Source organism: Populus trichocarpa, chromosome 7 (genome assembly GCF_000002775.5).
Source record: "Populus trichocarpa isolate Nisqually-1 chromosome 7, P.trichocarpa_v4.1, whole genome shotgun sequence".
In the NCBI taxonomy this organism is placed as follows: Eukaryota; Viridiplantae; Streptophyta; class Magnoliopsida; order Malpighiales; family Salicaceae; genus Populus; species Populus trichocarpa.
Genome location: NC_037291.2, coordinates 2,263,542 through 2,284,906, shown reverse-complemented (window position 1 = coordinate 2,284,906; position 21,365 = coordinate 2,263,542). Strand labels below are relative to the sequence as shown.

The following is a 21,365-nucleotide window of genomic DNA, read 5'->3' as shown; positions in this document are numbered from 1 at the left end:
AGCAAATCAGCTCGGAAGATGGGAGCGGTTGTCTCAATGCGACCCCGGCAAACTGAGATCTTGAATCATCCGTCAGGAGGTGGATTTTTAACACATTGTGGTTGGAACTCAGCCGTAGATAGCATAGCTAATGGAGTGCCAATGATTGCATGGCCACTCAACGCAGAGCAAGGGATGAAGCTGCGTTGCTTGCCGAGGATATTGGAGGAGCCATTCGGTCGAAGTTGTTGCCATGGAAGGAAGTGATGGGTAGAGAAGAGATAGAAACGATTATTAGAAATATTATTAAAGACAAAGGTGATGCAAGAAGGGGCAGAGTCAGGGCGCACTAAAATTAAGTGCTGAGAAAGCTTTGAGCAGGGGCGGTTCCTCTAATTCTTTTGCTCAAGTGGTGAATTACTTTACGGCTAGCTTCAAATACCTGAAAGCAGAGGCTCAAGGCCCTCAAAAACCAATAGAGATCCTATAAAAAGCTACTTGCTGCAATAACTACAGCATATCCATGCACCTACAAGAAGTCCTCTTTGAATATCCATGGCGGAAGTCCTCTTTGAATATCCATGGCGGTTGTGGCTGAGATTTCTTTTTCTAATGAAGAGATCGGAAATAAAATTTAGCTAATATTATAAAAAAGACTAAATCTATATAAGTACTTGGACATCACAAACTGATTTTGGAGCTTAAAAATATTCTCTTGTGAAATAAAAATAAATATGAAGTTTAATGCGCAATTACAGGCTGAAGTTCAATTTTCTTCATCTTACGTTCTTATTTTTTGAGAGGGTCCTTGGCTACTAGAAACAAGAATCACACCCCTATGGGTTCAGTAGCTTTATTCAGCCATGCCATCTCAGATTCATCCAAATAAGGGGCCAGAATATCCCTACATCTCCCATGGTAGATGTTAAGCCAATTTATCTCTTCAGGACCTAGAAGGGTCAAGTCAATCATCTTCGTTTGATATGGTGCCTGGACATCAAGAGATCATGGAAGCTTGATATAGTAAGACTGAATTGTAATTGGGCTTTTCTTCAACAAATACAAAAATCTCGAATGTGCAGGGAGGAAAATGGAAATATACAAGTTAAATCTACAGCAACATTTATAGCACACCTTCAACTTTAAAGCTAATTGAGCCATGGGGAAGGCCAAATTAAATATTATCATAAACTTTTCTTTGTACACAAACTATGAAATTATTTCCAGAGCAACCAAGGAGGCAAGAGCTAGTAAAAGGCTCAAGTTAGAACTTGGGACCGTCAGTGTCATACACTTCAAGATTTACTGTTCCAACTTCACCAAAACAGTTACTTTTCATTTCTCTAAATTCGATTAGTTCTGTTGAGCAGTTGATCATTTTAACTCATTGGAATATTGGATTAGTTTTCCAGTATTTGTGTCTGCTTACTTGGACTGGCAAATGATTCCCTTTCTTTTCAAGTTATCTTGACTTTTGATTCATAGCCAAGGCAAGTTATAAATTCCCATTTTTTTCCTTTTCCAAAGAAGTCATTTCCAAAGTCTTACCTCAAGAAACAGATTATTAGAAAGAATTGAAGCATATTCAGGAACAAGTGAAAAAGAAGTAGAACAAGCACAATCACTGCAGAAATTTGATGGATGCGCATGTGCTTACCCATGTTATGTGCTCGAATGATAAGTAGCCCTTGTCACCAAAATTGAATTTTGTATCAGCCTCCTTGACAATAAGCACATTCTCCAATCTTATCCCGAAGTTCCCATCCTCATAGTATCCAGGTTCTGAGAAATGAAATCCAGTATTATACAATTTCAATGGTTCTAGCATAAAGATACATTTTTGGTCCTTGAAAGTAGAACAAAATGCATAGATATCATTCAAACAACATGTAAACATTAATAAGATATTAATAATTTAAGTTGAGATTAATAAGACTGTAAATATAGATAAGCTATGTCAGGGTGCATGGTCCTCATATGATGGTCTCTTGACTACTCCTGAGCTCAATGTGTCCCAGTAAAAGTGCAGGGTATGTTACTCGGAACAATATGCAGAGACAGAAGTTTACAGAAACAAGGGCATTAGAGTAGGAATTATTAATATAATTAACTCAAAGCCAAGGTAAACCTAAGGGGAGACCACTCTGAGTACGAGAGCACACCTGCCAGAATTGATAGGGAATGCAACCACCATTATAAAAGAAGAAGAAGAAGAAGAAGAAGAAGAAAAACACAAACATATACATGAAGGGAATATACACGGATCTAAGCCCCAGTATTTTGGAGATATTCTTTCTGACCTAGAAGAAAAGCAATGAAGATTATAAACTAACCATCCGTTACAGTCATGGAAGATTGCAGTGGCACATTACGAGCATGTGGTCTGAAACTAATTAAATGAGGTCCTGTCAAGATAGTTTCAAAAACAGTAATCAGCTTATTTATCAAACTAAAAACAGAGAAGAAAAAAGGCAACAGTTAGCAGCTGTTGCTCATTGCTTACCTTCATGTACATTTAGGTATGATCCAATACCATGACCAGTGCCATGTCGATAATCAAGACCATCCTTCCATAAAGGAATTCGAGCAAGAATATCGAGGGCATGACCTATAAAATACAATAAATCAATGGATGAGTAAAATCAATATAACTTGATGTTTCACTGTAACATGGTTTACTAGTTGTACACATGAATATAAACAAATGACAGATAAAAGATGAAATTACCATTAGTTCCATTGGGAAAACAGGCATTACCCAAAGCAATGTGACCCTTGAGAACCTGTATAATATTAATTTCATAAGAGTTGGATGAAAAGGAGTGGGAAGAGAGAAAGGGAGTGCTTTGTAATGATATCAACTACTGTAATCTCCTGTTCCATATAATTGAAATGTTCAAAGGGAAGTCTGAAGCCACATACAGCAGTGTAGCTTGCTTTTTCATGCGTTGATGGATTCCCAAAATGGACCGTGCGAGTTATGTCAGTTGTTCCATCCAGATACTTCATGCCATAAAAATATCAAAAGAAAACATCATTAAGCAGTATAATATTATACAGAGTTTGTGATTATAAACCAAACAATTTATGAACCTGTGCTCCAGAATCAAACAGATAGATGCTGTCTGGATTGAGCTCTGCACATGTTTCAGCATGTGGAGAATAATGGATGATTGCTGCATTTGGACCGACTGATGAAATTGTTGGGAAACTTAACCCCCTAAAATGCTGCCATTTGTATCACATAACCAAAAAAAAAAAAAACCATCTTGTCAAACTACTTGAATGAGAAACAAAAACAATATCACACCAAAATTAAATTCCGTGAAGAGATAAAATGAGCCTTTGCTTGTTGCCATTTTCACTTACAAATAGCTTTATTCCCTGAGTTGAAATGATTTTAGGCTAGGCTTCCATCAATTTTCATACTAGGAACCAAACTCTCCAGCCATAAGGAGATCCAGTCCATTTTATCTAAATTTTCACCATCATGACCAATCAAAGGAGAAAAACCCGAGCAAATTATAAAGATCCCCTATATACATTTCTGCACTTTACTGTTCATTAATCAGGTCAGGAGGCATAGCAGGGTCACTTCAAAAATAAATGTTGAAAATTTCCTATACCTGGTAACCAAAAACCACATGTAAAACACTACTATAAAGTAGAAGACGCTAAAAATCCTTAATTATGTTGACAGAAAAAACTCACTTTCAAATATTCAAGAATAAAATCACAACATCTTAATTTAATCCAATTGATCTAAATTCATATTTGGCTCTCTTCCATAATCCTTCCTCCATCTACAACTATCAAACATGGCGCAACAGATTTGCACACTGCTCTTTGGATGATATATATCAATAATCAAATGTCGGTTTCTCCATGACAGTTCAAATAAAACTAATAATGCATTGAAACAGCAACTTAATACCTAGAAACTGATAATACCTACTTTTTTACAGCATGAACAGAAAACGATATTACTACAATAACTTCAAAAGAAAGTCTGTTCCAAATAAGACAATTTATATCATCTGTTAATTAAACTTTTAATTTTGTTTGATGTAATAAGAACTTTTTTCCAAATGTATTTGGTGGGAATACCTCTTTCGATGCTCGGAAACCCTCCAGCTTATCACTAACAGTTACCTCTGTCAGTTTTATAGCTCCCCTGCCATAGCACATACCATTAATATGAGGAAAATGCCTCAATGTCATGTCAAGCTTAGCCATTTTGTGTGCATTCATTGTTCGGTGATCTTGTGCAGGACACAAGAGGTAAAGAAAAATGCCCAGATAAAAAAAATATTTGGAAGAGAAAGAGAAAAGGGGAACCGATCATATAGCATCGTTTAAAAGTAAACTTCTGGCAAAAAGAAATAGTAGTCAGTGATCGCAATGATGCACTTTATCCAAAAAAAATAAAAAAATGACAGTCAATCATTTTGTGTGACATAAAGACCAAAGCAAAGCTTGCAAAAAGTTTTCCTAACACTAAGTTAATAATTTATATATATATATTGAAAATAAAATTGAAGTATCAATAGTCATATCAGGCCTAATAATACCTTAGTGATGAAGCTGTACAAGAAATAAACATCCAAACATTCTAAAACCAGACATCAAATATTAATCAAATTTTTTTTTTCAAAATGGGATGATCTTGCATCGCAAGATATAAATTTCCAGTTTCATGTCTTACTATAGAAAATGCTCATACTACACATAATGGATGAAATGAATGCAAATGACTGGGACAGCTTTTCTGCCACTTCTAGTATGGACTATCTAAGAGCATGGCTTGTGAGAGAAGGCTCCTAAAAATCAGCAGGATCCATTGCAATTTGGTACTAATAATAAGATTCCATTGGTTTTATAAGCTCCATTTCACATGCATATACCAAACAAGAAATATATACTAAAATATAAAATTAACCAGATGCGCAAAACTTCAGTCTATAATCAATCTCATATACACAAACATTAAATGCAACAAGGAGGACATATTAGTATGTTGACGTCATACTTTTTATCATTTTGTCTTGCTTGATACATAGATATATCAGCAGTCTGAATTTCAAAGATTGCTGTTTATTCAGTAATAAACACAAACTTCTCCAATATTTTTTACTAGGAAAAATCAGGTTACATCCTAATGTCTGATGCAGCATTTCCAATATGAAACTTTTTGGATGTTCAATTGCAACGTCTAATCATGGATAGAAAGTAACAGTATGACAAAGGAAAACTTACAAATCCTTTTTCTTATTTGCACTTTGCCCCTCCAAGAAGTAGCCTGAAGCCCCATATGATTCCTGCATCTGCATGTTCAAGACAAGATTTGGCATCAGGTTAAAAAAAAAATCACAGATGCTGGTGAATGTGTGAGTTCAAGCTTGAGCACATTGAAGAGGATGAAACAACCAAAAACTGATTCATCAATTGTTACATCTCAGAGTTACCTGCTTATCTAACCAGACAAGATATTGCACAACAGCAGCACCATCCCGAACGTGTGCCTTCTTTAAGCCATCCAACTCAACAGGGTTCTAAGATATTGAAACAATTAGCAATGAGAAAAAAAACTGGCCCATATGGTGTGCATGAACACAATTAAATAGATTTATTGCTATGAGCAAACCGAACACAATTTATGTAGCTTTTCAATGAATCTTTAGAGGGACAACTGAACTTTAACATTAAAAGATCATATTGTATTGGCTTGTTTATGGTTACAGAGAACTTGATGGCGTTGGATGTGATTGCCCTACCTTTAGAGCTTTTGCAAGGGCCAAAGGAGATTGTTGCATGTGCACCTTCTCAGAATTCAATTTTGAATATAAAGCATAGCAGCATGAACCAGGGTCAACCCATATACGGTCAATATTATTTCCTTCTGCTTCAGTTGTACCATTTCCTGTGGCGGTATCAGTTCCTTTGACTTCAGATGTCGAGTCAAGCTGATCAGATGCAAGCAAGACCACATCTGAACTCACATCAGCGTAATCTCGAACATCAATTCCATTCTCCTCCATATAACGGTTTGTCTGCATAAGAACAAATGAATTAGGTATTCATAACTATTCAACATACTAGGTTAAGCTTCTTTCCACAACTTCATATTTGTGTATGAATCTAGAAGAATGTTTGAAAGACAGAAAGCAAACATTGTTTTAAAGTTGACATTGGATAAAAAAGACTTGGTGAACACCAACATTTAATTGAGTACTAGCTGAAACATAAAACTAATGAAAGTGAAAGAATACAATATAAAGATCATTGAGAAATCTTGGATATCAGAAAACAGTTGAAAGTTGAAAATATAAAAATAAAAATAAAAATCTGTAGGTTGCAGAAGAAAAACATTGCATATGTACACTGTAAAAAGCATCTACAATTGACATGAATTATGAAACTGACCTCAGCAGACACCTTCTTCTTGTCCACATAAAGGAAAGCTGAATTAGATGTTATTATAGCAAACGCATGAACAACTGGACAATAGGACACATCAGTCCCACGAATATTATACAACCAAGCTACCTGCATTGAAGAAAAATTGGTTTAACATTTCAATATGTCTGAACAAGCAAATTATTTGGGAAAGAATGATATAAACTCACCTCATCAAGTGTTGTGACAACTATGCCACGAGTTTTCTCATTTTTGAGTTTCGCTCTCAAATCCTTCAACTTCTGTGCAACCGAACATCCAGTAAACTCTATCGGATGAACCACAACTGGATTTATTTCCGCTGGCGGACGACTTTTCCAGACCTCATCAACCAAATTGGTTTCAGTCTGAACCAGTTTCTGTTGTTTCTTCGCAAAAGTCAGTTGCCACCTTTGCGCAGTATCTACCGATACACACCATGGATCAATCCCAATAGCCGCCTCCACAGGTAGATTCTAATAAAACCAAATATAAAGACAAGCTTAACACCACATAAACCTAAAACTTGTAAAAAAAACACAAACGAACTACTAAAATTATAAGAAAAAACATAGAAATGATGGCTAAGTTAAACTATTAACAGCCATCCCTTTGACATAAATTCAATTCAAGAAATAACAAAATCCCAACACAGAATATAGCAAAGTGGTGACAACAAGTGTAAAGAAATATAATATAAGCCTCACATCAGCCACCCATGCATCAAAACCAGGATCCTCTCCCATACGCATTAACGTCCACTCAACACTAAGTTGCTGCGTTGCCTGTAAGAAATACCGCCCATCCGTCCACAGCCGGGCATCCTTCTTTGTAACAAGCGCCAAACCTAAGCTCAAAAACAACATCATACACTTGCTTAGTTACAATCTGGAAAAAAAAAATCACAAGAGGAATCAATAATTGAAACTAACAAACCAGCGCTTCCTGTAAAGCCAGAAACGAATTCGCGTCGCTTGTCACGTGCAGACACATACTCACTCTGCAAAAAAAAATCATAAATCGTATGATCCAAACATTGAAAAGTTTAGAAGATGATTGAAGTGAAAGCGTAGTACCTGATGATAATCTTCAGATGGAACAACTAAGGCATCAAGCGGTGGAGAATGAGACGCCATTAGAGACCTTAAAGAAGCTAGTATTTCTGACATGATTTTTCTTCTTGATTCAATTTTGAGTGAGTGAGCGAGCGAGTGAGAGATCGAAATGGAGCAGGGGACCTTTATACTGGAGATAAAACAAATCAAAGCTAGAATTGGGAACTGTCGAGGATGCGTCAGGAATTATAATGGTTGGGAGGTGTGAAATCAGATACTTTGTTCGAATCCTTACATTTAGTCCTCCAACTAATTATTTAATCAATTGGGGTCATCTATATACTTTTCTTGTTAATTGGAGATCGTGTTCAGAAATGCACGTGCAGTCACGTGTTTTCCCCTTATACTAATTTCTCAAGTGCCGGACATAGAAATGTTCAATTTCTGGTTTCAATTTAAGACAAGTTGTTGGACATAAAAATATTTAGCATTGTAAGGATTCAATTGAGAAGAAGGTATATAGAAGGGGGATTTAATATATAAATTGGGTAGTTGGAGGACTCGATCAAAAAACTACATATGGCTGGGAAATAATCTGAGGTTTCCCTCACGAAGTTGACCTTCTCATCTTATCGGTAATGTAGGTATTATTTTTTTAAATTTATTTTTAATATTAATATATTAAAATAATTAAAAAATATTAAAAAATTAACAAAATTGCTTTTACAAGGTTCCTTAATCTTGGTAAAACAGTAAATACTCGCCGTTTTATCAACGCAAACAGATATTTATGCCAAATGTAGAAAAGCAAGCATGGATCCAATAATCTGAAAAATGAATCAGATTCCCTGTGTCTGTGTCTGGGCTGCTTTGTATGCATTCCAATGTCTAAAAAAATTAATTATGAGATTGGATTGATGGACTGCACAATTCTGTACGCTGTTTATGAGATTTGGCTGTTCGTAATAGCATAATCTAAAAAACAAAAAAGTCCTCAATTAAAAAGTAAAAGCATGTCTTTTGAATGTTGGTAACTTGGTACCACTAAAAGGAACTTTTTTATATATAATAATAAAAACGATAATGATAATAAATACTATTTAATAAGTTGGCGTGCAATCCAAAAACTCCCATAATGTCTGATCTCATGAATGCTTTATGCGCTTAGGCAGCTTCAAAATCATGCTTTTGGCCTGGTGTGGAGTAGGGATGATTGTTTTTGGTTTGATTTGATTGTTTTTATAAAAAAAAATTAAAATTAATTTGTTTAAAAAAAATTAAAATTGAATCGAAGTTAGTTCAAATCAACTGGTTTTAATTTAGTTTGGTTATTTTGGGGAAAAAAACTAGTTCAAACCAACCGGCTCGGTTTTTTTCAGTTTTTTTCCGGTTTGGGTTCGGTTTGGTTTTTTCGATTTTAAACTTATAAAACCAAACTGGTCGGTATTTTAAAAATTCTAATCAATTTAATTTTTTTGTTATTTTTTTTCAGTTTTCTCGATTTAATCGGTTTTTCTGTTTTTTTCTCACCCCTGGTGTGAAGTATCCATGGAAAGTTTTTTGGAGTTATGTTAAAAATTATTTTTTAAAGTGTGTATTTTTTTAAATATATTAAATTATATTTTAAAAAATATTTTTGATATTAACACATTAAAATAATCTAAAAATATTTAAAAATTTAATTTGAAATAAAAAAAATTAAAATGTGATAAAAAGTTAGTTTAACCACAACCCTTAACGGCGCTATAATAAGTGTTTGATTTTTTAGGTTTGATTTTTTTCAAATTAATATTTACAAAAATGTATTATATTTATTAATTATTTTTATCTGTTGATGTAAAAAATAAAAAAATATTAAAAATATTATTTTAATAAAAAAATACTTTTAAAAAATATTATATACTATATTATCCAACATATACTTATAGGACAGCAAGTTTCAAAATAAAAAGGCACGATGATAAATCTTGAAATGGTTAAAAAATTAGACATAATGTGTTGTTTTTAATAATGTAGTTTGTATATTAAAAAAAATAATTATGTTGTTCTTTTTTAGTTTATATTATTTTTAAAAATTTGAACAAATTTTATTTTTTAAAAAAAAGAAAAAGAAAAAGAAAAACACTTAATATATATAATAAATACTATTTAATAAGTTGGCGTGCAATCCAAAAATCTTGTTCTCAATCCCATAATGTCTGATCCCTTTGATGCTTTATGCCCTAAGGCAGCTTCAGAATCATGCTTTCGGCCCGGTGTGAAGTGTTCATGGAACTTTTTTTTTTTTTTTTTTTTGAAGTAGGTTAAAAAATATTTTTTAAAGTCTTGTTTTCTTTAAAATATAATAAATTAATATTAAAAAAATTATTTTAATATCATCATATTAAAACGATTTAAAAATACTAAAAATTTTAATTTAAAACAAAAACAAATTAATGAAAAGTAAGTTTAACCGTAATCCTTAACGGAGGCTATGATAAGTGTTATTTTTTAGGGTTTTTTTTTTCAAATTAAGTTTTACAAATATATATTAGATTAATTTATATATATATATATATATATATATATATATATATATATATTAATTATTTTTATGTGTTGATGTTAAAAATAAAAAAATATTATTTTAATATATTTTTAAAAAATTATTTTTAAAAAATATCAAACATCATATTATCAAACATATATTTTATAGGAAAGAAAACACTCACAATGATAAATCGTGAAATGGTTCAAAGATTACACATAATATGTTGTTTTTAATAATGTAATTTGTATATTAAAAAAATAATTATGATGTTCTTTTTCAGTTTATATTATTTTTAAAAATGTGAACGAGTTTTATTTATTTAAAAAAAAAACACTTAATGAATCAGGCCATTCAATGCTATAATCTCAGTTTTCAATCAGAGGTTTAAATTATAAGTTTAACGGGTTAATTCACTGAATTAAAATGATGTAATTTTGTTCATTTTTTAAAAAGAAAGCCAATACAAAGCAGAATTGTACGGTCCCATTATTCCGTACTTCAAGCTTGTGTTCTTGTCATCGAATTACAGATTGCTTCATACTGCTTTTTTTTTTTTTTTTTTATCAGGAGCTTCATATATCCATATCCAAGTCAAAGAAAAACAAAAACGAAGATCCACATTCCAGCTTTTATCTAACAGCATCTCTTCGCCTAGTCCAAGTTCATTGAGCCTGTTCTTCCCATGCCCAGTCTGCTTTAACCAGGGAGCATTTCTGGCTTTTCAAGCAAGCGTTGTGCTTAAAGTGAATCTCCATGCATGTCATAGTCCTACTGAACTAATTCTTGTATCAGTCAATGGTCATGGATACCTCTCCATTGCACAGTCAGCACGTATGAGTGGATAAAAAGACTTGAGTAAGTTGATGTACACAATGGCTCTCTGCTAAAATATTCCATGGAAGAAGAAATGAGCTTTTACCATAATCTGTGGTTGTTGAAATCGTGTTTTCAGTAAACTTTGTTTCTTGTACAGTTGGAACTTTCTTGCTGTGCTACCAGACTGTAGGTCATCTAACGTTGGGGTAGATGTCCCTGTCCAAAGCTAACAGATTTCTTTAAGCATATTTGTTCAAGTCATCATTCAAGGACAAGATCGCACCAGAAAGATTCCCTAGGAAAATAAATTCCAAAGCTGCAAGCAAGTAAAGTTTCGTCCTCAAAAGTGTATGAGCCTAAACAGGAACTGTTTCGTGTTCTTTATTTTTAGATAATGATAGATATAAATGAACTATTAGCAACTCAAATGCATTAAAACCATGTTTATAACAACGACTTGGAAACAAGCCTCATAATTTTATTGAATTAAAAGAAATTTATTGAAAAAAAAAAGCATATTCAAGGTTGTTCGAGCCTCCATAAGAATATATTCGAAGCTTAATCCTCTTATGATTTAATAGAAAATCCTCATAAATGTTTCCCATGATTTTCCCATAATCTAGAATTCTACTTAAATAGAAGAGAGAAACTAATTTGAATTCATATTTAAAAGATCCTAAGATGATAACTTTAAATTGAAATAGAAATAAATCAAGATTAGGACTATTATAATTGCATCCCCATTAAAAAAAACCTTGCCTTCAAGGTTAAGGTTAGGATAGGTTCCTTTAGCAGACATGTTTATGTTTTGATGTTGTTGCTTTAGTTCTTTCAAAATTATTTGTTGAGTTTGTTGGTGTAGTTGATGCTCCTTGCTTCTGCTGTTGTTCATGCCTGCAATTGCTTCAATAAGTTGACATCCTACCTGGTTATTTCTGCCATGGATCTACTGCTTCAATTTTTTCCCATGATTTTTTTATAGCCTAGAATTCTACTTGAATAGAAGAGAAAAACCAATTCAAATTCAAAAGATCCTAATCAATCAAGGCTACGGTACATACTCCAAATCAAACAAAAAATAAATCTACAAAATAACGTGTCCAACAAATCCATATCGTTATTCCAACAATTTCGAGTCATAAACAGCTTGCAGCACTGAGTAGAAAAGGGGAGAAATGTGGAATAGAATTGACCATGTATGATCCTCCAATCCAAATATGACAGTGAGTAAAACAACAAGAACAATTACAAAAAAATGCACTCAAATTAACGAGTAGATAAAGGGATGTAAATGCGTTCTAAAGAGTAAAACATGTCATCAGGTCTGGGCAAGCCTCTTGACCATTGAGGCCATATATTTACCCTGATGTTCAGCAAGTGCCAACTCTGTTTCATTTGCTTCTCTTGAGCCATCCCCAGCATAAACTCCAGCGCCGTATGGAGAGCCCCCTCGAATGGAATCCATCTTGAACATGCCAGCTCCAAAGGTGTATCCAATCGGAACAAATAGCATCCCATGGTGGGTCAACTGGGTAATTGCGGTCCATCTGTCTCAACCCAAACAAGAGGATTAAAGCAATGGAAAACGATTAATATAAATTGGTTTTCTAGAAAAGAATTCATACAGCTCATTCATTTTCATAAGTGATCATAACTCCAAACCACCATCTCTATAGCCTATGATCCTTTAAAATGTTAAGTAAACAGAGATGACTTGAGACCAAAAGCCAAACGCTCTCAGTTAACAAAACAAAAGATAAAAAGTCAGAATCCCAAAATAGAAGCACTACATTTACAAAAAAAAAAGAAACTAACTTTTTTTTGCTTATGAAAATGCCCGATTTCATCTTTAAATTAAGTTTTAGCTACGACAAGGAAAAAATGTGCACCAAGAACAAACGGCTAAGCACATCAAGCCTGAAACAGAACCTGAAAATGCCAATACAAAGGCAACTCAAACTCAGTTTGGTTGGCTGACTTAGCTAGTATAAATGTCTTACAAGCTGATGGCATGTCAAAACTCCTGGATGCTCAAACTAATACTAAAATGCACCTGGTTACAGCTATATATCAGTGTCGACTCTTCACTCATGCCACTCTTCCAAAAACCCCTGTTGCTTCACTTTTATAGTATCTTGCTCTGTTCTTACTGAGCTATATTTTTGCCTCGTTTTCATCTCAATAAATCTCCTCTTTTTTTCCTTCTCTTTTTTACACTAATTCACAGACCAAAGAAGGTTTTCAACTGGCTATTTGTTTAGGGGTTAAACAAATTTCCCTGAATCTGAATTTCCATGTTTCAACGATACCTCTACTTTCCGTGAATCATTCTTTCTTACCTAAACCCTCACCCAAGTAAAGGCTTGAATTAAAGAGAAAAACACGACCTTCATAAAATCTTAAAGAATTTTCACATGGAATCAACAAGAACCTGTGATCAAAAGGGCACATCACAAAACATAATTATGATTTGTTTTAGCCAGTAAAAGCGACGCATATTCTAACAGAAACAACATTAACTTTGAATCATGAAGTACAAGCAGAGCATTATTAACTTACGCAGTAGTTTCTTGACCTCCACCTTGAGTCCCAGTACTAACAAAAAACCCAGCAGGTTTCCCAGCAAGTTTCTGCTCCTTCCACAACTGCCCCGTCGAATCGAAAAACGCTTTCATCTGCGCAGCCATACACCCATACCTTGTCGGAAACCCAAACAAAACACCATCCGCATTCACCAATTCCGCCGCCGTAATCTCAGGGATCCCAACATCTTTCTCCGGAACTTTCATTTTGATCAAAACATCATCAGACAACGTTTCTGCAACCCGATATAGAAAAGCCTCAACTCCTTCCACTCCGTCCACTCCTTTCTTCATTCTCTTGGCCAATCCTTCCACATGCCCATACATGGAGTAAAACACAATAAAAACTTTCAATTTTGATGAAATTGTGGGCTCTAGTGATGTGCTTGCGACATCATTAGTTTCCTCGTCGTTAACAGGGATTGGTTCGGCTTCGCGGGTGGTGGAAACAGGGTCGTCGGACACTGGTGGTTGTTTTTTCTTACTCGGAACGCAGCCGCCTCCTTTTCCCATTTTAGATCAATTCCGATCAGATAATCGGGTGATTTCGACAGTGAATTGGAGAGATAATGTTACTAATAGACAGTGTGTATGCGTTTGGATCTAAAGATTAGTCTTTCTTTATTTATTAGTGTTAATTAAGTCGATTATTAATGATTAATTAGTATGTGAGAAGATGGTAGAGAGCTGTGGATTGACTTTGAATTTTTTTTTTTTTTTTTTTTTTAAATTGCCATGTGGTGGTTCAAACTGAGATCCCGTGCCGTGTTTAATGGTAATTGCGGTGTAAATTGTTTCGATAGCATGTGAAAACGCGGGTCTAATCCTGTTTTTAAAAAATTTAAATTTAATTTTTTATTTAAAATTAATTTTTTTTATATTTTGAATTATTTTGATGTATTAATCTTAAAAATAATTTTTTTAAAAAAAATATTATTTTAATATATAAATATAAAAAAATACTTTGAAAAACAATCATACTCTCAAATAGTCCCTCAAGTATTTTTTAAAAAATATATAAAAAATTATTTTTAATATTAATATATCAAACTAAGCGTATATGATCATTAACATATTGTTCCCCAAGTTTCAAAACCTTGTTCTTTAGCTCAATTGATCTTATTTGACTGCAATAACATTACATGATTTCAGATTCACACCATGGATAACATGGGAGCCAATTAGGCAAGCAAAATTGCATTGGCTTCCTTGGTTTTGAAAATAACTTGCCCCAAGTCCATTTGGGCGGCTAAATTTGGATTTTTCTACGATCATGCTTCGTGGAGTGCATTGAAAGAGTGGGAGGCTTTATCCTATCCTACAGTTTATTTTTTAAAATATTTTTTATTTAAAAATATATTAAAATATTATTTTTATTTTTTAAAAATTATTTTTATATTATCATATTAACGATCCTAGAATATAAAAAGCTAATTTTAAATAATTTATTTTTAAAAATTTTAATGAAACATTATTTAAAAAAAATATTTCAAATAAGCATGTAGACTTGTAAAATGAATAAGGTTTTTTGTTCTTCTTTTAGATTCATTAGTAGCCCACAAGTCTTTATCTTTATGATGGAATGGAGAATTAGAGTCACAACTAAGCTATTCTTGGTAGGTGTGATTATTTTCGTTCGATTCGGTTTATATATAAAAAAAATAACAAAATTGAAATTTTAAAAAAAATGAAACCGAACCAAAATCATATTAAACCGACCGGTTTCGGTTCGGTTCGGTTTGGTTTTTTTAGAACAAAAACCAGTTCAAACTCAGTTTTCTTTTCGTTTTGGCTCGGTTTTTTTGGTTTAGCTTGGTTTTTTTCCTGGTTTTTTCGGTTTGGGTTTACTTCGGTTTTTTTAGTTTCAGACTTATAAAACCGAAACCGAACCGGTTGGTTTTTTCAAAATTCAAATCGGTTTTTTTCACGGTTCGATTTTTTCAGTTATTTTTTTCTCCAGTTTTCTCGGTTTTTTTGTTTTTTTGTTCATCTCTAATTCTTGGTAGTATCTAGTATTGTGGTAGTTATTGTTTGATAATATTTTTTTATTTTTAAAAGTTTATTTTTAATATTCACATTAAAAAAATTACTTTTAAAAAAAAAATACAATATTACAAAGAAAACAAACACTTACCTTTGATTCCTCAAAGGAGCGTTTAGTGGATATAATTTAGCTTGTGTATATTGTTATTGTAATTGTGTCTTGTACCTATTTCCGACATGTTGATGCAAGTAGGACCTAGATCCAAGGAACAATCCAAATATCAGTCAACTCTGCTGGAGAGTTAAGGGAGTTCCTAGAAGTTGGAGATCACTCCTCAGTTGCAGGAGGTGTCATATTGCAAGTCAGGCAACAAGAGCAGCTTGTGTCCGATACTGATAATGGAGGAGAGGAGATTGGCATCATGGCTGTTGTGGAGAACCTATAAGATGAAGAGATTTTTATCCGGTGCTGGAGCGTGCACTATAACTAGATGATCATCATATATTTGATTCGTGAGAGGGCAAACATTTTCTGGTGATATGGCCAATGGCGAACCAATTTTGATTAGGCCTGTTGGCTTCTTTTTTTCTTGGAGTTCGAGCCAGCTTCATTTTTTCTTGACTAGGTTTTTTTAGAGGATGATCTTGACAGGTAGCCAAGATCAGGGACTGGTTTGGAGAGTTTTTACAGAATTAGGGACTGAGATTAAAAAATACAAAGAAAAATTGCCATGCATGTAATGCCCACATGCTAGTGCGTGGGACAATACTCCTCTTCTACCCACAGTGCGTGAGGAGGCGTCCAAAGTCGAAAAGATGCTGGGCCACCTGGGTTGGAACTTGGAAGTGTTTTGGACCCCACTTTATGATCAGACGACATGTCATCGAGAGGTCTGCAAAGGGATGAGTGTCATCGCTATTTTGGTTCCGCCTTCTTTTTTTCTCTTCTCGATTGAATGCCGCACCTCTTTTTTAGAGTTTTTATACTAGGTTGAACAACTATTGGGCTTGGTTTAAAGCCCACTAAGCACCATATATGGGCTTGGTTTTCAACCTTTCCCCCCCCAGCAAATTAGGCTAGGCTTTCCAGCATTTTTTTTAAGAAACTCTTGGGCTCGATTTCACGATACTTTTTTCATAGTCAATTATGATCCGCGATATTTTTATTTGTTTTTTTATTCCTTTTATTATTATTTTTTTTAATTTGAATAAGTTTTTAATAATATATTGTTGTTTTAATTTTTAATTTTATTTAACTTGGTCAAATGTGGCCTGTATAAGATTGCGAGATATACATTTGTTAGTTTTTAAAATTAAAGGCATTTAATTGATAAAATTTTGAAAGTACAAACACTCAAATAGCAAAAATAAAAGCATATACATTCAAAAAAAATAAAATAAAACAAAACAAAACAAAGAGACATAAACTCGATTGAAAATAAAATAAAATGTTCATGAACATTTGACATCATATAATATACTGACTGGTCAATTTCACTCTCGTGAGTGTACGGTTGAAATTCCAACAAAATGGGAAAATCACTTAAAATGTAATTTTATATATATAGAATTAGCGTACATGACACTACTACATCCAATCTCATGCATGTTAATAGGAAGTACTCTTTGTCTCCTTTCCAATTATCTTACTTATTTTTTTTATTTACATATTTAATAAAACTAACATAAAATATTTAGGTTGTGATTGAATATTCTAACCTATTTTTTTTTTTATTTAGAATGAACATTTAACGGATACTAATATCTTGATATTGTATGACGGTGTATTTTCAAATTACAATGATGATGGAAGAACAATTATCTCTTGATATATATATATATATATATATATCAAGAGATAATTGTTCTTCCATCATCATTGTAACATTTCCATACCATTTCTTTTCATTCTACAAGAGCTACTTAATAATCAAGCAAGCAAGTTTCCTTTGAATTATTCTTACCATATGGCCGAACCTACCAAGATCAATTCTTCAAGTTCTTTCATTTCAATCACTTCACTTTCCTCACATTAATCCCATGTTTAAAACTTATTACAAGTTATGTTTTACATCTTTAAGCAAGTTATATAACATAAACCATGTTCTTCCTTACACTAATACAAGAGCACATAATTATACATTAAAATTCTCAGATTTGAACTAGTTTCTTCTCTTGACATTGCTTGTTCAAACTCATAATATTATAATTTACAAATCAATTTTTATCCCTCCTTCATGCTCAAATGTGGTCGGCCCTAACGTTTGGTTTGTTCTCTTGATGTACGTACTTCAAATTTCCTTGTTAATTCCTTTAAGTTTTTTCTTTCTTTCTTTGCTAACTTAACATATTTGTTTCACTAGGCTCCCAAATCAAACATGTACAAGATCCCTAATCCACCACATTTTGGGTTTTCATCTCCTCCAACATCTTTACTCAAAACATAATGGAAATACGAAGAACTGTCTTAACACACAAATTTGAACAATATTGTTTCAAGGATGTTATAGATAATTTCTTCTTCCTCCTCCTCCTCTAACTTGTTTCTCCTTCAATTTTTTCTTCTCTAGTCGTCCCCTCTCTCTTTCAATATCTCCTAATAATAGTTTTTTTCTTCACACACACACATACACATACACATACACACTCTTTTAAACATCAATATTGTAAGGCATGCATGCAAATGATTTTGATGACGGAAACACAAGAAAAAAGGAGTGGTTTAGGGCTATCTGGCCGGCACTGCTAGGGAGAGGAAGCGTCGTTCTCTTTTGACTCAATGTACTTATAAACCCCCCCTTGTTTTTTTCCCTTGACAGCACCAACTATTCTTGAATACTTGATTAGTTATAGCTGTAGTCGCAGGGGGTATCTATTATACTATTTTTCACAGCAATTATTACTTGGGCATATTTAGTTTTTTATATAAATAACAAAGAAATAAAAACATCAAATTAATTATATTATATATATCTTTGTCGAAACACTTTTTTTTTTGCTTTGGTAGAAGTACATGCAATGCTTACCAAAGTTCTGTACTCTAGAAATCAAGTGGGGATTTAGGTTGACTTCTGCTTCTTATTCATTGGTGGTTGCTGCTTATTTGTACTAAGCTTTTTCAAAACATCTAGCATGATAAAAAAACAAAAAAACAAAAAAAAAAACCTGGATGAGATTATCTACTAGCTGCTAGTCAAAAGGCAAAGCATTAAATTAATATCGGCATGCATTTCCAATTACTAGCTAGCTTGACAGAGAGACCTCGTGATACACTAGATGAAGAAGATGTTTACATTAGATTGTTACTTAATCACTATCTACATTATCCTAATTATAGTAATATCAGTTAGCTAGCCAGTTACATATACAGATTAATCCATTCCATGCCAGGAATGTAATTGTTTTCTGGTGGCATGTAGAAAGCAGCATCTTCATATCCTTCCATTGCAAACTCTCCAAGAAATGGGGGGTCCATAGCCATCGACAAGGATGAACTAGGACTATTAGTGGAAACCCCATCAATACGGTCTGACAGCCTTTGGATCTCCTTTTCTGCTTCAGAGAGTTGTTCCTTGAGCTTTAAAACCTGCAATGAATGAACCCACGATTTAGTATATTATGTGGAGAAAACAAGAAGAAAGGTGATATATGTGAGAAATATTGACAGGGGAATATTTGTTTAATCAATCTTTATAATGGCGTGCCATTTCCAAAGTGGGAAAGTGCCACGTGCTGGTGTTCTAGTGGCTTTGAAGGGCCCAATATAACAGTTAACCTTAAACAATCCTGTACGGACACATGGTGACTAGTGGATTGAAACACAAAGTAGTAGAGCAGTGTTTTGTTGTTAAATAGAGTGGCAGCATGCTGTTCCTTGTCAAAATTTTGGTTCACTTTGAGGATGATATTTTTCCTTTGTAGCCTAATCCAATAGCTAGCTGGCATGGCTTTTTTTCTTCGAACCTTGAGCTCATGTACGTTCAAGAATATGGTAGGTCACCATGTCTTATTGCAGTATAAGAGATTGGGCACGATATAATCTTATTTTATTGTTTTTCTTCCAAGAAAGTCAGTAATGGAAGTCATAAATTTCGGAATTGAGCATCACTATCTTATCGTTAAAGATAAAACAAAGTAGCAGTAGTAGTAGTTACATGTTGAGTAAGGAAGTAAAAGTATGTGGCAATCACTAGAGAATACTATTCCAAATTGTCATTCTTTACTTTCTGTTTGGATGCTCGAAATAGGAAAATCCTGCCTTGCTTTTGTCCTAGAATCTAATCAACACAGAAGACAAAAAAGTATGCCAAAGAGAAGACATTCAAGAAACCAATTAATGAGTTGCTAGACTAGTCGAGTCTTGCGTTTGCAGGGAGAGCATGCACATAGAAGTCAAATTGGAGTCCTCAATTTATCATTGTGCATGAAAAAAATCAACCACGTGAGTCCACTTTTATTTTCCAGGGCATTACAACTAAGATAGATAAGTCTACTTTTACCATAAATCAACAAACTCCATCATGTAAATAGTCACACTAAGTTGAGTGTTTCTTCATGTAAATTTACGACTTGATCAAGCAATTAGCTAGATATATATATATAGAGACACTCAATTACTTCTTCGGTGCAATAAAAAGAAAACAAATTTCGAAGCCTTTCTAAACTAATAAAGAACTTAAGAGACATTTCTAAAAATTAAACACACAGAGAGAGAGAGAGAGAGAGGAGAGAGAGAGAGAGAGAGAGAGAGAGAGAGAGAGATGGACCTCGGATTCAAGCTGGCATTTCTCGACAACTATGTTTTCATGGGATGTCTTCAACTTTGTGTACTCCTCCTCTAGCTTCTTGTTCTTCCACCTTGCCCTCCGGTTTTGAAACCAAACGGCAACTTGGCGAGGATCGAGTCCCAACTCTGAAGCAAGCTTGTCTTTCCTCTCAGATTCCAACTTATGTTCATTACCAAAATTCATTTCAAGGAGATTAACTTGCTCCTCATTAAGTTTCCTCTTCCTTGCCCCACTAAGATCGGCGTCTTTGTTCTTCTTTCGCCTTCGTCGTGGTTTAGATTCACCTAAGCATGATCAAAAACTCATGTTAAGTAAACATCGTGAATCACTTATTTACAAAGTTGATGATCAACACAAAAAGAAATCATGATTGTTAAATTCTATTCTTTTTTGCTGTATTGTTTTTTCGTATCTCTAACCTTGTTGTGGAACCATTTGAGTGAATACACCTGGGTACAATTGAGAGGTGAGTGCCATGTGATCTTCAAGCTTGTAACTCATGGCAGTTGTCTTCCTATTGGTTCTCACGCTCCCTCTCTCTCTCTTTTCTTTTCTTTTCTTTTTTTCTCTTGTCTCACTCAAGATAATTAAGATGGTGTTCTAGGCGTTGAAGGAGTGGACAACCTAGAGAAACATGAAGGTGCATTTTATAAGGGTTGATAGGACTTAAGTGGTTGTTTGTCAAAACGGACTTTTTTGAAACTTGGGCAGTGAGGACTTTTATTTCTATCGTAATATCAACAATGCCATTAATTCATGTACCTTGACCAATATATGGGGGTAAGAAGGAAAGTGTCAACATCCCTCTGAATGCCCTCCTCCCTTTCCTTCACCGATTTTAAAAGCAATTGATGAAAGTGAATAAAGATACTAAAAGGGTGCTTCACATCCTTACATGCTACCCCAATGGCATTCTTTTTTTGTTACAAATTAACTTCCATAATAGCATGAAAAGAGAGGGTGCAGGTGGAATAAAAGGAAGTGATCACAACACGACGACGACCAAATGTCCATTCGGTAAGCTTAAGGTGCGCACCGATTGATAGTCGAGGCATGCATTTAATTGTGCTATAAATTGAGGAGAGCATGATTAACTAGACCAAATTCCATGATTACTCATAAGGGTAAGAGACAAGTGGAGCTAGGTGATCAGTACTGAGGCACAATACTTCAGAGATATAAATATAAATGAGAATAC

The 21,365-nt window shown here is 33.8% G+C and overlaps 3 protein-coding genes across 3 annotated transcripts; all 3 read right to left on the bottom strand.

The window, feature by feature from the left end:
* Nucleotides 1-671: 671 nt before the first annotated feature.
* LOC7478015 (aminopeptidase P1) lies at nucleotides 672-7,695 on the bottom strand. The gene is made up of 16 exons (XM_002310757.4): nucleotides 7,491-7,695; nucleotides 7,351-7,414; nucleotides 7,122-7,261; nucleotides 6,606-6,890; nucleotides 6,403-6,525; nucleotides 5,754-6,029; nucleotides 5,445-5,531; nucleotides 5,236-5,303; nucleotides 4,087-4,153; nucleotides 3,073-3,207; nucleotides 2,902-2,982; nucleotides 2,708-2,762; nucleotides 2,483-2,587; nucleotides 2,313-2,384; nucleotides 1,637-1,761; nucleotides 672-969 (listed from the first exon to the last, which is right to left on the bottom strand). The coding sequence occupies exons 1-16, from the start codon at nucleotides 7,581-7,583 to the stop codon at nucleotides 808-810; spliced, it is 1,938 nt and encodes a 645-aa protein (XP_002310793.4). The 5' UTR covers nucleotides 7,584-7,695; the 3' UTR covers nucleotides 672-807.
* A 4,217-nt stretch (nucleotides 7,696-11,912) lies between these two features.
* Nucleotides 11,913-14,148, bottom strand: LOC7478016 (probable NAD(P)H dehydrogenase (quinone) FQR1-like 2). Its single transcript, XM_002310758.4, has 2 exons — nucleotides 13,375-14,148; nucleotides 11,913-12,362 (listed from the first exon to the last, which is right to left on the bottom strand). Exons 1-2 carry the CDS (start codon nucleotides 13,908-13,910, stop codon nucleotides 12,134-12,136), a joined length of 765 nt encoding a protein of 254 aa, XP_002310794.1. The 5' UTR covers nucleotides 13,911-14,148; the 3' UTR covers nucleotides 11,913-12,133.
* A 4,440-nt stretch (nucleotides 14,149-18,588) lies between these two features.
* Nucleotides 18,589-20,802, bottom strand: LOC7478017 (homeobox-leucine zipper protein ATHB-40). The gene is made up of 3 exons (XM_002310759.4): nucleotides 20,587-20,802; nucleotides 20,147-20,451; nucleotides 18,589-18,966 (listed from the first exon to the last, which is right to left on the bottom strand). The coding sequence occupies exons 1-3, from the start codon at nucleotides 20,666-20,668 to the stop codon at nucleotides 18,739-18,741; spliced, it is 615 nt and encodes a 204-aa protein (XP_002310795.3). The 5' UTR covers nucleotides 20,669-20,802; the 3' UTR covers nucleotides 18,589-18,738.
* Nucleotides 20,803-21,365: the final 563 nt, after the last annotated feature.

What these genes read in the sequence shown, in the direction of transcription:
- LOC7478015 (XM_002310757.4), bottom strand. Translation starts at nt 7,583, where the DNA reads ATGTCAGAAATACTAGCTTCTTTAAGGTCTCTAATGGCGTCTCATTCT. An exon ending in GTTTCCGAGCATCGAAAGAG is followed by an intron (nt 3,208 to 4,086) that starts GTATTCCCACCA and finishes TACAAATGGCAG; the next exon opens with CATTTTAGGGGGTTAAGTTT. An exon ending in TGTTTGATTCTGGAGCACAG is followed by an intron (nt 2,983 to 3,072) that starts GTTCATAAATTG and finishes TATGGCATGAAG; the next exon opens with TATCTGGATGGAACAACTGA.
- LOC7478016 (XM_002310758.4), bottom strand. Translation starts at nt 13,910, where the DNA reads ATGGGAAAAGGAGGCGGCTGCGTTCCGAGTAAGAAAAAACAACCACCA. An exon ending in GGAGGTCAAGAAACTACTGC is followed by an intron (nt 12,363 to 13,374) that starts GTAAGTTAATAA and finishes GGGTTGAGACAG; the next exon opens with ATGGACCGCAATTACCCAGT.
- LOC7478017 (XM_002310759.4), bottom strand. Translation starts at nt 20,668, where the DNA reads ATGAGTTACAAGCTTGAAGATCACATGGCACTCACCTCTCAATTGTAC. An exon ending in TCAAATGGTTCCACAACAAG is followed by an intron (nt 20,452 to 20,586) that starts GTTAGAGATACG and finishes GATCATGCTTAG; the next exon opens with GTGAATCTAAACCACGACGA. An exon ending in AATGCCAGCTTGAATCCGAG is followed by an intron (nt 18,967 to 20,146) that starts GTCCATCTCTCT and finishes CATTCATTGCAG; the next exon opens with GTTTTAAAGCTCAAGGAACA.